The 12,404-nt window shown below is 35.5% G+C and overlaps 1 protein-coding gene across 2 annotated transcripts in view; it reads right to left on the bottom strand.

Annotated features, from left to right (window-relative positions):
- LOC149552299 (transducin family protein / WD-40 repeat family protein) overlaps positions 1 to 11,973 on the bottom strand; it is a 32,044-nt gene extending 20,071 nt beyond the window's left edge. For both annotated transcript variants that reach the window (XM_089787821.1, XM_089787820.1), the window contains exons 1-2: positions 11,784 to 11,973; positions 10,491 to 11,337 (exon numbers count right to left, since the gene is read on the bottom strand). In XM_089787821.1, the coding sequence (XP_089643947.1) occupies positions 10,491 to 11,288 (798 nt within the window). In that variant the 5' untranslated portion in view covers positions 11,289 to 11,337; positions 11,784 to 11,973. The remainder of the gene's footprint in view (positions 1 to 10,490; positions 11,338 to 11,783) is intronic.
- Positions 11,974 to 12,404: the final 431 nt, after the last annotated feature.

The raw sequence follows: 12,404 nt of genomic DNA, 5'->3' as shown, positions 1-12,404 counted from the left end.
TTCCTGCAGTAATAATGCCGTTCACTGCAAATTGAGCCTGAGCAGAGCCAGAGACAGAACATAAAATATTAAACATGCATTTGGGTGAGTATATTAAAATGTTTGGGTATTCTTGGACAATGATTCTATCTGGTCAGGATGCTGAATCTGTTGGGTGTCTATTTCTTATGAAGATCACATGCGCTACCATAACTGTGGAGCTGTGCCAAATGGGAAGCCTATGGTTTCACCTTTGTACACTAAACACTGTTGCACTTATGTCACTATAATGGTCTTGAACTCTAAGGGCCATCCATGACCCTTATGGCTAAATTCAGAGTTCTTCAAGGTTACTCAATAATCATAACCTAATCATGAAATTAAGCAATACAATGATCCGGTATTTTGACCACTCCCCAAAAGTGATTCAAGAAACTGCTGGTTGTGGAATCCTGAGATACTGATCCGGATGCGGAAAATCTATCATACTGCTGCTGCTAGGAAAATAAGTACTAAAGCTAAGCTTCAGGGTTTTAAACTGAAAAATTTTGTAACCACTTAAGTATCAGGTGGATTAAGTATAACCATCCAAGTGTAAGAATAGTTGTAAAATTAAAAATACTTATGCTAGACCAGTTAATGGGAAGATTGTGTAGCTATAGGCTGGGAGACCAAATGTAAACGAACCCTGAAAATTTCTGTAACCACTTAAGTGTGAGGTGGATTAAGTATAACCATCTAAGTGTAAGAATAGTTGTAAAATTAAAATACTTGAGCTAGACCAGTTACTGGGAAGATTGTGTAGCTATAGGCTGGGAAGACCAAATGTAAACGATCATACTGTGTTGAGATCCTTAAAGGGATTACTAATTAAAAGAATTCAGGATGAAGTGAAATCTTCTAAAAGAAAGCTGACTTAGTTTAGCTATTTACTAAGGAACACTTATGTCTAACACGTGATTGCACTCACACAGTTAAGCATCATAAGTATGGTATATAATCTTGAAATTTAGCATTATCATTTCAACTAGATGCTACAGTCAGTACAGTAATTTTAAGAACAAACATGCTCCCTTCAAGGCTGTAGATCACAAACATGTTCCCTTCAAGTCTGTAGAAATTAAAGAATCTATGCACTGGACCCTAAACAGTTAAAAGATATTAATAGACAGTTTTGAGTTAGTTATACTCCCCATGATTGACAAGAATGCTGGGACAGACTCTTCACGTGCTCTGCAAGACTGATAAAATATAATGAGAAATAAGTGTCCATTGACTTCTTTAGTGACAAACTCAGAAAGGATATAAATATTGAAATGCTGGAAAATAAATGGTTGCTTAGACAAACAATTCAATGAGACATGACTTTATATGGTTTATTAGGTATGCAATGATCTTAAATTTTATTGAAAAGGTTATTAAGTTTCTAAGCTAGACTCAAACTAAAAATACAGATACTCTGATTCAAAGACTTGGAATGTAGGGACGACATCCTAGATGTTAACCCTTACCTAGCAGATGCTTATATTAAGTTTGGATGAGCGAAGTTGTCAATGCATATGCTAAGTGATGATTAATATGCATGAGCTTTGATTATATTGGGAAGATTGTGTTTTGATGGTCACAGCGGAGCAAAGGTATATAAGCATCTGCAGATGCAAGGGACAGCAAAGTACTAATTAGATATTTGGGATATCAGCATAGTCGCAATTTTGGTATTTATCTATACTACTTGTAAAGTTGTATATTGTTGTAAGAGCAATGAACTCACATTTTTGTATTACAACACCTAACAGAGTTGAGGCCTCTAACAAGGACAGATACACTATATGTATGTAATAGACTCCTAACAAAGTCAACACCTTTCACAAGGTACTATTATTTGTGGATCATTTTGTATGTACCATCCCCACCAAGGTTTTCCCTTAGCCAAGATTTCCCTAGTTAACAAAATATGGTGTTATGAATTTCTTTGTGGTTTGCTTATTATTGTTGTTAAGTACATCAATATATGCAAATTTAATATTTATTTCTGATATCCATAATTGGGCAAAAAGTGTTGGAATACTAAATCTGCAAATGCTCATATACCTCTGCTCTATTGTGATCATCAAAACACAATCTTTCCAACATAAACAAAGCTCGCACATATCAATCATCACTTAGCATACACATTAGAAACTTCACTCATCCAAAAGATCCGTCTTTATACCCTTTTCCATAAGTTTCCTGTTCAATTGGCCTTATTAATTATCACATTACGAAAACTTAAAATTAGCATTTGCTGGGTAAGGGTTAACATCTAGGATGTCATCGCTACATTCCTAAGTCCTTGAGTTTATCTCTATGATATCAAACACTCAACTGGCTTTCTATCCATAACTTATGCCAACTGCAATACTAATATATTCCAAACATTCTAAGATAGATGAAACTTTGAATTATGTACTTAGGAAGTAATAGCACCTCTTCTGGACAATTTTGGAAAAGAAAAACAAGGTTCAGATCTGACATATTGTTAAAATTATAAGCTATAGCAATCCATATCAGAATGCACTATAATCCGTTGTAACAATTTACAAAGAATTATGAAAACCAATATGGTAAACCAAACTCCACAAATCGGCAACTAAAATTTCACATTCAGGCTTGTGCACTGGCAAAGAATAAGATTATTTTATAACAGTTCAGTCTGGATTTGATAGATTGAATTTGTTAAAGACCAAACCCTTGCAAAAGTAGTGATGGAGCTCAAAAATTTTGACCTCCATTTGACAAAGAATGTTGGATGATCCTAAATTCATAAAAGCATCTCATATCTTTTCACTAGATCAACTAGATTCCAGTGTATACACTTTCCTTGTATGTTCTGCATATCATTATTCATCCCACCTTTGTCAAGAAACTCCTCATATTTCTACACTCTCTTTGCTACCTTCTACTACATATATATCATTGTACTACACCTGCAATAGGCATATTTCATTCCTTTATTGATATGAACTTATTCTCAAAGCTTTCTCAGGAACAGAAAACTTGCAATCACAAACACATCAGATACGTAGCAGCATTAATGAGGAGTGATGCCTAATTTTGATGACTTGAGCAATGAGCAAAATACAGTGCATATGAAGTCATACTGGAATAATCACTCACAAACAATGAAGGTCATTATCGTGCCAGTAAAAATTAATATTTCAGAAGTATCAAACATTTAGAACAGATTAAAAGCATCGGGTATATGCAATAATCAAAGCAACAAACATCTGGAGTCAAAGCTCGACTTGAATATCTAAATAAAATCTGAATCAAAGTGTGGTGTTGTCGGGTCTCACAAAGTCAGAGGATGAGCCTCATCATTCATCATCAAAATAAAGATGCAGAGTGTAGACATTTTGCAGACGGGACTAACTTTTTCAGTCACCCTCGACTCAGTGAAAGGAGCCATCATGACTCACGTTGTATGCAGTGAAAGGTGGGATTGATAAATTTGCAAAGAGAGAATTCACCAAAGTTGAAGGCGGGCGCTCTTGAGCCTTATGCTGGACGCCTATCTGAGTGTTCCCCAAAATCAAACTTGACATCTACCTACGCGAAGGAGACATGACACCTATAGAAGTCACGAACAAAGATGGAGCAATATGCTTACTAGATGAGAAACGCGCAGCATGAAGCATTTTCGAAATTTAATTATCCAACACGGGCAGAGAATGGGCGGGCATGTTATTTGAAGGTCTGAAGATTAAAGTGACAGCAAAATATTATATCTAAGGTCTATCTCCCACGATTAAATGAATGCCATAATGCATTGAAATACAATTAAAGATTTAATTAAAAGGTGTGAACTATATTTGAATAATAATTAAGAGGCTGCAATTAAGATGAAGAAAGGTTATAAAGATGTGCATTAATACAAATAGTGATTTGTTAAAATCAAAGGTGTATTATTATTGAGAAGATACAACTTTATATTTTGAATAGTCATATCATCTCACGCAAAGATATAAATACAAGTTATAATTGAAAGAAAGAGAAGACATTTTCGACATAGAACATTCATATTCTCGGAGTATTTTATATTATTTTGTATGGAGGGATAAGGAGCTCAATATGACTTTATAATGTAAATTCAAATATTTTATTTTAATAATAAAATAAAAAGTCCTTTGTTTATGTTTAATGGCATGGAGATTTAAACTGTAGATGATTCATCCTTTGTAATGATTTTTTTAATTTTGTGTACAATTTAAATATCAAATAAGTGGACACAGTCATTTAGCATCATAAACTCGATCATCACAGATCTTGTGAAATATCAAATTGTTTCCATATTTATGTCCAATTTGTCTCCCTACCAGAGGAGTTAAAGTTCAATCTTGACTAATTTAAGTTTGCATATATATTTGATCTGTCCAATCTTGATTATTTAATTGTTGGCAGTATAAGTGCATAGAACATTATAAAGTTATACATGAAAATCTTCACTGAAGTTGACTCTATTGCCCGAATGAGTAGAGGCATTGGTCTTTTTATTATTGAAGTCAGAAAATCTATAACTTCCTTCTTACAAGCATTAAATTCATTATAAGCAAACCTTATACAATTCATACAATTCAAACACTCAGCATTTAGTTTCATTTTAATTGAGTTCAAGGACCTTGCCAGCCGGAGAACTCCAAAGCTTATATTCACTTTAGAAAAGCTCTTAACCAAGTGATCAAGTTCAAGGAGAAGGTCTACGCGCCTAGATGTAGCGGAGCCTGAAGTGCAAGGGAATCAAGGTGATTCTCATTCGTTGGCCAGAACTAATTGAGAGATCCTATTGGAGAAGTGGTGGGCTCTTTGATTTCCAATCTGTGGTTTTGGGAACCAACAAGTAGAACAGGCCATAATACCAAATTTGTTAGATGAATATATCAATTAATAGAATTATCAAGCTAATTTATTCAATGGTTTTGTTGAAAACCAAAATCATTAGTGTTTAGTTATATGCACACACTGAAAAAGGATTTAAAATAAGGTGTCCTCAACGAACTGAAGGGAAATACAAGAAATTAGTCATTAATAGATGGACAGAATAACTTGAAGGAGTCATGTTGAGGCACGGCCAGAAAATTCAACCATACAAGATGGCTCTTTGAAGGGCCACACTAAAGTTTAAGCTTCCAAGAAATTACAGGGTTATAAAAAACGATTCAACAAATTTAATTAAAACCATAAGGTAGAATTACTGAAAAGTTTATAAAACTAAAAGGTCTACTATCATCTTTGTATAAGTTATCTGTGCAATATAAAGTAATTAAAAACTGAAAAGAGAAAATAAACAAAAACTCTTGATTGAAGAATTCATTAAAAATTTAAAATTGATAACTTAATAATAATAATCCTCACAAGGCTTGATAAGTTACATGTAATATCTATAAAATATAATGTCTAATATTAGGATCATTAATAACTTTTGGTTTACAAAATCATTACTACCTTGTATTTAAGGAGAGCACTCTAGGATGCAATCAAGGATAGGCTCGAGTAAATTAAAACCAACCAGATATCCCAAAATAGAGTAGGGATCAGCAACCCGAACGCCTTAAGGCATTGTACCAAGAAAGGCTTAAGGGCTTGAGGGAACACATACTGTGGATTGGTGTCTAAGCAACTTGATTACACTTGAAGCCTCCTTAAACCTAAAGTAATTTCCAACATTATCATTATCTAACATATGGGAGGAGTATAATGTTATCAAGGAGGAGCTTGTATAAATCCAAGCTGACAGATTTTATCCCAATAGAGGGGCTTGGTAAGCAATCCATAAGTCGGTGAGATGCGAACATGGACCTATAAACTTTGAGGGAGTCCATAGCTGGTCTCTAGGCAACTTGGATAGCATCTATACCTGTTATCCAAAAATCTAAATAATAATATCATTGAATAATTGAAATTATTATTATGGTCATGTTCTTAAGATTTATATACGTTATGATTAGCTAAAGAAAGTATCAATCATGACCAACCCTAAAAGGGGACATTACAATTGAATTGAATTGTTATGTGGTGGGAATGTTCTTCTATCTTTCATGTTGCTTTATCTTGAGCTGATTGAGGGTAGCGTGCATCTAGGAGAACAGTGCTACAACACAGCACACCATATGTCAATAGATATAAATCCATTTGAAGCCCTTAATGGTTATGATGCTACTTCCTTTATGGACTTGATTATTACAAATAGTAGAAAGCTAATTATAAAAGATGTGGTACAGCAAAATATGGGCATCTTGTAATCTCTCAAGGAAAATTTGTAATCTCTCAAGGAAAATTTGCAAGCCCAAAATCAGCAAGAGCTATATGCTGATAATTTGATGGTGACATGGAGTTCATAAAATTGCAGCCTTGTAGGCAATCTTCTATCCAAAGGAGTGCAGCTGAGAAGCTGGAGCGGCATTTTTATGGGCCATACAAGATACATTCCATGTCTCCCATCATAAGAAGGCTCTTGGACAGCATATCACTCCTTCACAAGAGCTACCATCACTCAAATACAAAAGCAAATTAATTCTAGAACCTGAAATGGTACTGGATGTGAGGAAGAAGGGGTTGAGAAACAAAGTTAACCACAACTATTTGGTGAAATGGAAAGGACTTTCCCTTTAAGATGTCACATGGGAGGGGGGTGAAATTTTTTAAATCCCAACCTGAAATTGCCTGAACACAAGCAGTTATGGGACAAGAGAACTATTATAGCCTTAAATTAAAAGCTAGTCTGTCAGCCTTAAATGTAATGTTTGCTAAACATCAAGGGTGCACGGGAACAGGGGTACTTGGGGTACTTAGGGTACAGGTATGGGTATGGGTATTTTTTGAAATAGGGGACGGGGGTACTTAGGTATGTCAAACTTTATTTTTTATTATACTTTTCCATTTATAGAAAATCTGAAATTATGAGTCATGACAATGGTTTTTCAAAACAAGAACAGTGATAAAGTTTGCAAATGTATTTGCTATATGTTTGTAATAGTAATATATGATAAATGTTTAGATGCATAACATAGAAGGCAGACTTTAAACATTAACAAGAAGATCATAAATCATATGACATTGACATATTGTAAATGATAAACTTCTGACTTGAACAGTGATAAAGTTTATTGTTAATCAATATGATATCAGAGATTCAAACTGATTAGGTATTGAATTAAGCTTGATAAACAACAAGCTGATACGCAAACAAAAAACCTAGGGAAAAAAAAATCAGAAATCTTAATCAAGGTCCTTATAGCTATGATGCTCTCCACTGAGTACCTGGTACTTGGGTACATCAGTACATGTACCAGGGGTGTGGAAATGAGTACCCATGCAACCTTGCTAAACACCCAATGGCTTCACTTTGTCTTTATTGAAATAGGTGATAAACGGGAAGTATAAATAAATATAATTATTGTTACTTACAGTTATAAGAATGGCTCTTTGAGGTCAACTAATGTTTTACTGTTAACTTCAATAAAAAATGACTCTTTGAAGCCTGTTTTTTGTGTGTCAGTTTTCCTTTGGGGTCCCAATCATGTCTGTGCCGGTTTCCTTTGTAGCCAACATTTGCAAGAGCACATATATACATATTTAGATATCGTTCGAGGGAAGGACCGTCACCAAGTTTTATATGTTGAGCATTTGGCAAATGCTTAGTCCTCTCAGACACAGACCACAGGAGACAGCTGTCAAGGCAGGACAAAATCCCTGCCCAACATCACAGGTTTTTCATTTAATTTCTGATTTCCATTGCCCTGAGTTGACTATTTCAGAGTGACTGATCAGGAAACACAATAGGGAATGCCAAATGAATGCAGGCATGAAGGAGCTGGCATGTGAAAATAAACTCTGTCATGAGTCATAATTGCGCGCGCCACTGCTAAGGTGCACTGCCATAATCACCTTAAAACAAAATTAAATACTGGCAGAGTGCAAGTAAAAACTCTGAGATCTGATTAGTAGCATTTTAAGTTGAATTTTTGTTCATCTCTATAATTGCATCTGGTGATGATTTATTGTGACTGGGCGAACAAACTCAAAAATATAGCTGTGATCACATTGGTGTTGATAAACTGCATTCTAAAGAGAACTATTACAAAATAATTACACTAGGAGTTTGATGCCTGGTTTTATAAATTTCCTTATTCTAACTTTGGATCAAAGCACTTAAGTCTCGTATGAAGATAACCAAATAAATTCTCAAAATCCAACATATCACATAGAAACTTAGGGTGTGTAAAATTAGCTACAACAACTACTGGTGTACTTCCCCTATATTACCTCATCTACCAACTAGACAAGAAATACTGTTATTTGCAATACTGTAAAGACATGTACTAACCACCACATGTCACTTGCTAACTTCAATTTGTCCCCTTCAAATAGCTTGTTTGGAGTTCATTCCCTTTGAAATAGTTGGCATTTAAACTAGCAATAGTTATTTAATGATCTTAGTTAGTTGGTATTTAACATTATGCATGCCTTATACAATCAAGTACTCCAGATGCAAGGGGGTTTATACCTTAGGGGACCACTACTACTTGGATATAATTTTAGCAGAGGACTACTTTCTCCAACCTATTATTCACATTGAATGTGACCCCTATTTCATTTTTACTTGGCAATGTCATTCATCAAGCTTATACTTGAACTTGCCAAGTGCCTTTCCATGATATAGCCAAGGATGAACTTATTATTTCTGAGCCAAATCAAAGAGATCGTGAAAACTAAACCTTTACAAAAAGAGAAAATAATGGTCTTTCGAGTTTTCAAATTCTAGTGAGACCATTTGCCTTGAAAAAATGGAGGCATGAATGTCATTGGTTACATTCTTCCTATAAGCCTATGATTTCTCACACATCCATGCCCTCGTTGAATTCCCCATAGCTAATCATGTTGAGTTGACCCTCACTCACTATTTCTTCTCTACACACCAACCTGCCTACTTCGGAACCTGTAATGCCCAATCATCCTGCAACTCATTTACATGTAACTCATGCAAAGACTGGGTGCATCCAACATTGCATCTTGATCACCAAACTAGCTTTTGAGATGATGTGACCCTCCTCAATCACTCTGGCTAGGGTGTACAAAGGTGATTTAATGCTAATCTAATCCTATGAGCTATAACACTTAGTTATTTACCTTCATAAAAAACTAAGGTTCTAATCTTCAAAACCTCCAGAAATGGTCTCACCAAGATCCCACAAAAGATCAATAATACATTATAACATCTTATACCCACATTTACATATCTTCTAATATTATTGTTTCTCTGTGATCATAACTTTGTAACAAGAGTTCCCGTTCTATTTGGACAATCTGTGCTTTCCATTTTGTAAGCTATGATGCATCAACACTATGATTAAGCCCAAGTACCTGTTGAATTATCAGGTTCAAAATATAGGGTCTAAATTTAGGAGCAGTGGGCTAGGCAGCTCATACTGTACGTATGTGAACTATTTTGGTCCAGCAAATGATCCCATCACAAATGGATGATTGTTAGCGCAATGTCGAAATTCAAATTTGTTATCCAGCCTCTTCGTATATAGCATTTCACTAGGCTGATCTTTAATCCTCGTACGCTTATATCCACAAGCTATCTTGGCTTAGCCTCATCATAGATCTTTGCTTCCTAGTCCACTCCCAATGATGAGTATTTATATTCAAGAGTAATTTGTTTTTTAGTTTATTAGCATTTTCATTGAATAGCTCCCTCTTGGTAGAAAATCTGTAACCCCCACTTCTCCTTCCAAAAAGAGGCTGATAAACAGATCTGTTAAAAAAGGCATCTCCCTACAATCACTCACTTAGCCCCCAGACACTTTCCTTTATTGGGTCATTTCCTTTATTTCTTGATGACTTGGTCATCTGCAAACTTTATACATAGTATCATTCAACTTATGGCCCAAAATATGAAATTTTCCAGATTGATATATCTAACAATATAAATATTGACATTGGATCATCAAACTTCAAATTTAGAAACTATTTAATAAATTCAAACACTATCATTTAAAATCTCTACCATGTAGTTACTCTCTGAGAATTGCATATTATAGTTACTAGAGTTTGTTTGAAAGAAATTATTACCCGGCTGATTGTCATGGTATATGCATGGAGATCAAAGCATCCATTCTATTTTTTTACGTGGTATTTAAAGGAAGTGGACTGGAAGGTTTTAGACAATAAAGATATGCCAAGTTTCCTCAGCTTTTTGGATCTGAATACTCCAATGTTAATTCCTAAGACATGACAGGAATCCAAAAAAATTGTACTGATTAATTGTATGTGAAATATTTACGATGAGAACCTTAAGTAAAACAACAAAACTTAAAAAGGGGTACATATTCAATTAAAAAACCTAAAAGACATGTACATATAAAATGCTCAAATTAAATTTTGAGCATGATTAGAACAAAAATAGAATTGAAATCAACACAAATTCTACACATTGGCCTCTGAAAAAACATAAGGAAGGGAATTGAAACCTGTAATGTAGTAGTAGGAATTTGATCTTCTCCACAATGATGATCAGTATATAGAGAAAGTGCATTATCCAGCGAGTTGTGAAAAACACATGCTTCTCGCTGCACATTGAGGGCCTGCTCAATCAGAGATTCCAACCTCTTCTCGGGAATCATTATAGAAGGCGGTAACAATTGTTGGATGTCTTGGAGAAGTTTCATTCGTTGATGGAAGCTCGAATCGCCATTCTTTTTATATCCAAGAAGCTCACATCTTGAAGGTGATATGATGCAGCTTGAAAGTTCACGAATTGCCTGTGTATTGATTTGTAGTGGAGATATCTCTGACCTAAGGGTCTTTAGAGCTGCAGGTATATTGGCTCTATCCAATAGTTCTAAGAATTTGTGCTGCAATATCTGGAAAGAAGCAGCCTTGAGCGTGCTTTCCTCCAGATGACCAATGCGGTGCAAAGTGAGAACACTTTCATCCCACTTTCCATCAAGTATTTGATTTCTGAATAAGCTCACAATCTCAGACTCAAGCGGTATTCCTGACTCGTCTTCCAAAACGGCACCTGCTTTCTGGTATCCCAAAGAATACAGAGCCTGCGTTATAATCCTTACAAACTCCACCCTCCTTATCAGTCCTTTGGAACCTAAAATCTCTGCCTCTGTCTTTGAATCTCCTTCTTGTAAGGGCAATGACTTGGCCATTAGAATGTCCGATGACAACCCTCGTATATTCCTTGCCTCTGCCTCTGCCTCCAGTGAAGACAGCTTAATGCGCTTCAAGGGTGGTTCCTCATCCTCTTTGCCTCCCATCAAAGGCCACAATTTAGCCCATAAATAGCCCTCTCCACACCATCAATACCTGCACACGGATAAACGATCGTTTCACAGCGAACAAAAATACTAGCCTGGGATGTGAATAATCAAAATCCTATATGTGTACTCAGAGCATCGTCTCAGCTGTAGGAAGTGAAACAAGAAAAGAAAGAGGTCATCTAACACAATGTTTAATCTCCTTCCTTCCTCCCATCCAGGGGGGCAGTTTCTAATCCAACGCTAATTCACTAACTGTGCCCAAACAATAAGATAATCTCCAACAGTAATATTTCTACTCAGAGGCAATCTAGTAATGTCAAGAAGAAGATCCAGGTGTAACCCAAAATGTTGATGCGAACAAAACATACGGAAGTTTTTACAAGAGGATTTCACTGTAAAAAAAATACCAGTAACCAATAACAATTGAAACTAAGAAAAGCAGCTGAGGAAAATCAATAACCTAGTTGCCTGAAATTCCCAAAATGGGTATACCTTAATGGGCAAGGTCTCTCTTTTCAAGACTATTCTGATAGGGTAGGGATTGAGATAGAGTTGCAAGCAAGCAAAAAAGTGTCCCAGATGCCTCGCCTCTCCCTTCCCCTTTAAGTAGAGCCGCCAAACCCTCGACCTCGATCTCCCACCGTCTTTCTGCTCTCTTTTCCTACAAATGGTGATTGAATATAAAGAAATCGGTGCTGCTCCTAGCGTAATGTATAGTCTCTCCAAAGGGCAGAAGATGACGGGATACAAAGTATGTTACTTGACGCTTCAAAAGCCAATGCCTCCCTCGCTCATCTATTTCGAGAATTCCGCTATAGAGTGGAAGTTAGGACCTCCCACAAAACTCCAACATACGAAACCATTGAATCCAATATGTTTTAAGTTTCTTGTATAGGAAGAAAGAGCATTTTTTGTTTTGTAAAATCAGTATCAAGCATTATATTGGAAAAAACGCTCAAAGTATGAAACAACATTTGAAAAATTCAAACTTATGTGCTAATGGAAGTCAATATTTTTAAGACTAAAATCATGATCTTTTTTATGAAAAAAAGTCATTGATGTGCAGTCATGTTTGAGAGCAGTTTATTAATTGTGGAGGAGAACAAATATCTA

This window comes from Cupressus sempervirens, chromosome 6 (assembly GCF_028749045.1).
Source record: "Cupressus sempervirens isolate cs-2001-9-10 chromosome 6, ASM2874904v1, whole genome shotgun sequence".
NCBI classification, from domain to species: domain Eukaryota; kingdom Viridiplantae; phylum Streptophyta; class Pinopsida; order Cupressales; family Cupressaceae; genus Cupressus; species Cupressus sempervirens.
The sequence above is the reverse complement of the archived record's forward strand: the minus strand, read 5'-3'. Positions and strand labels throughout refer to the sequence as shown.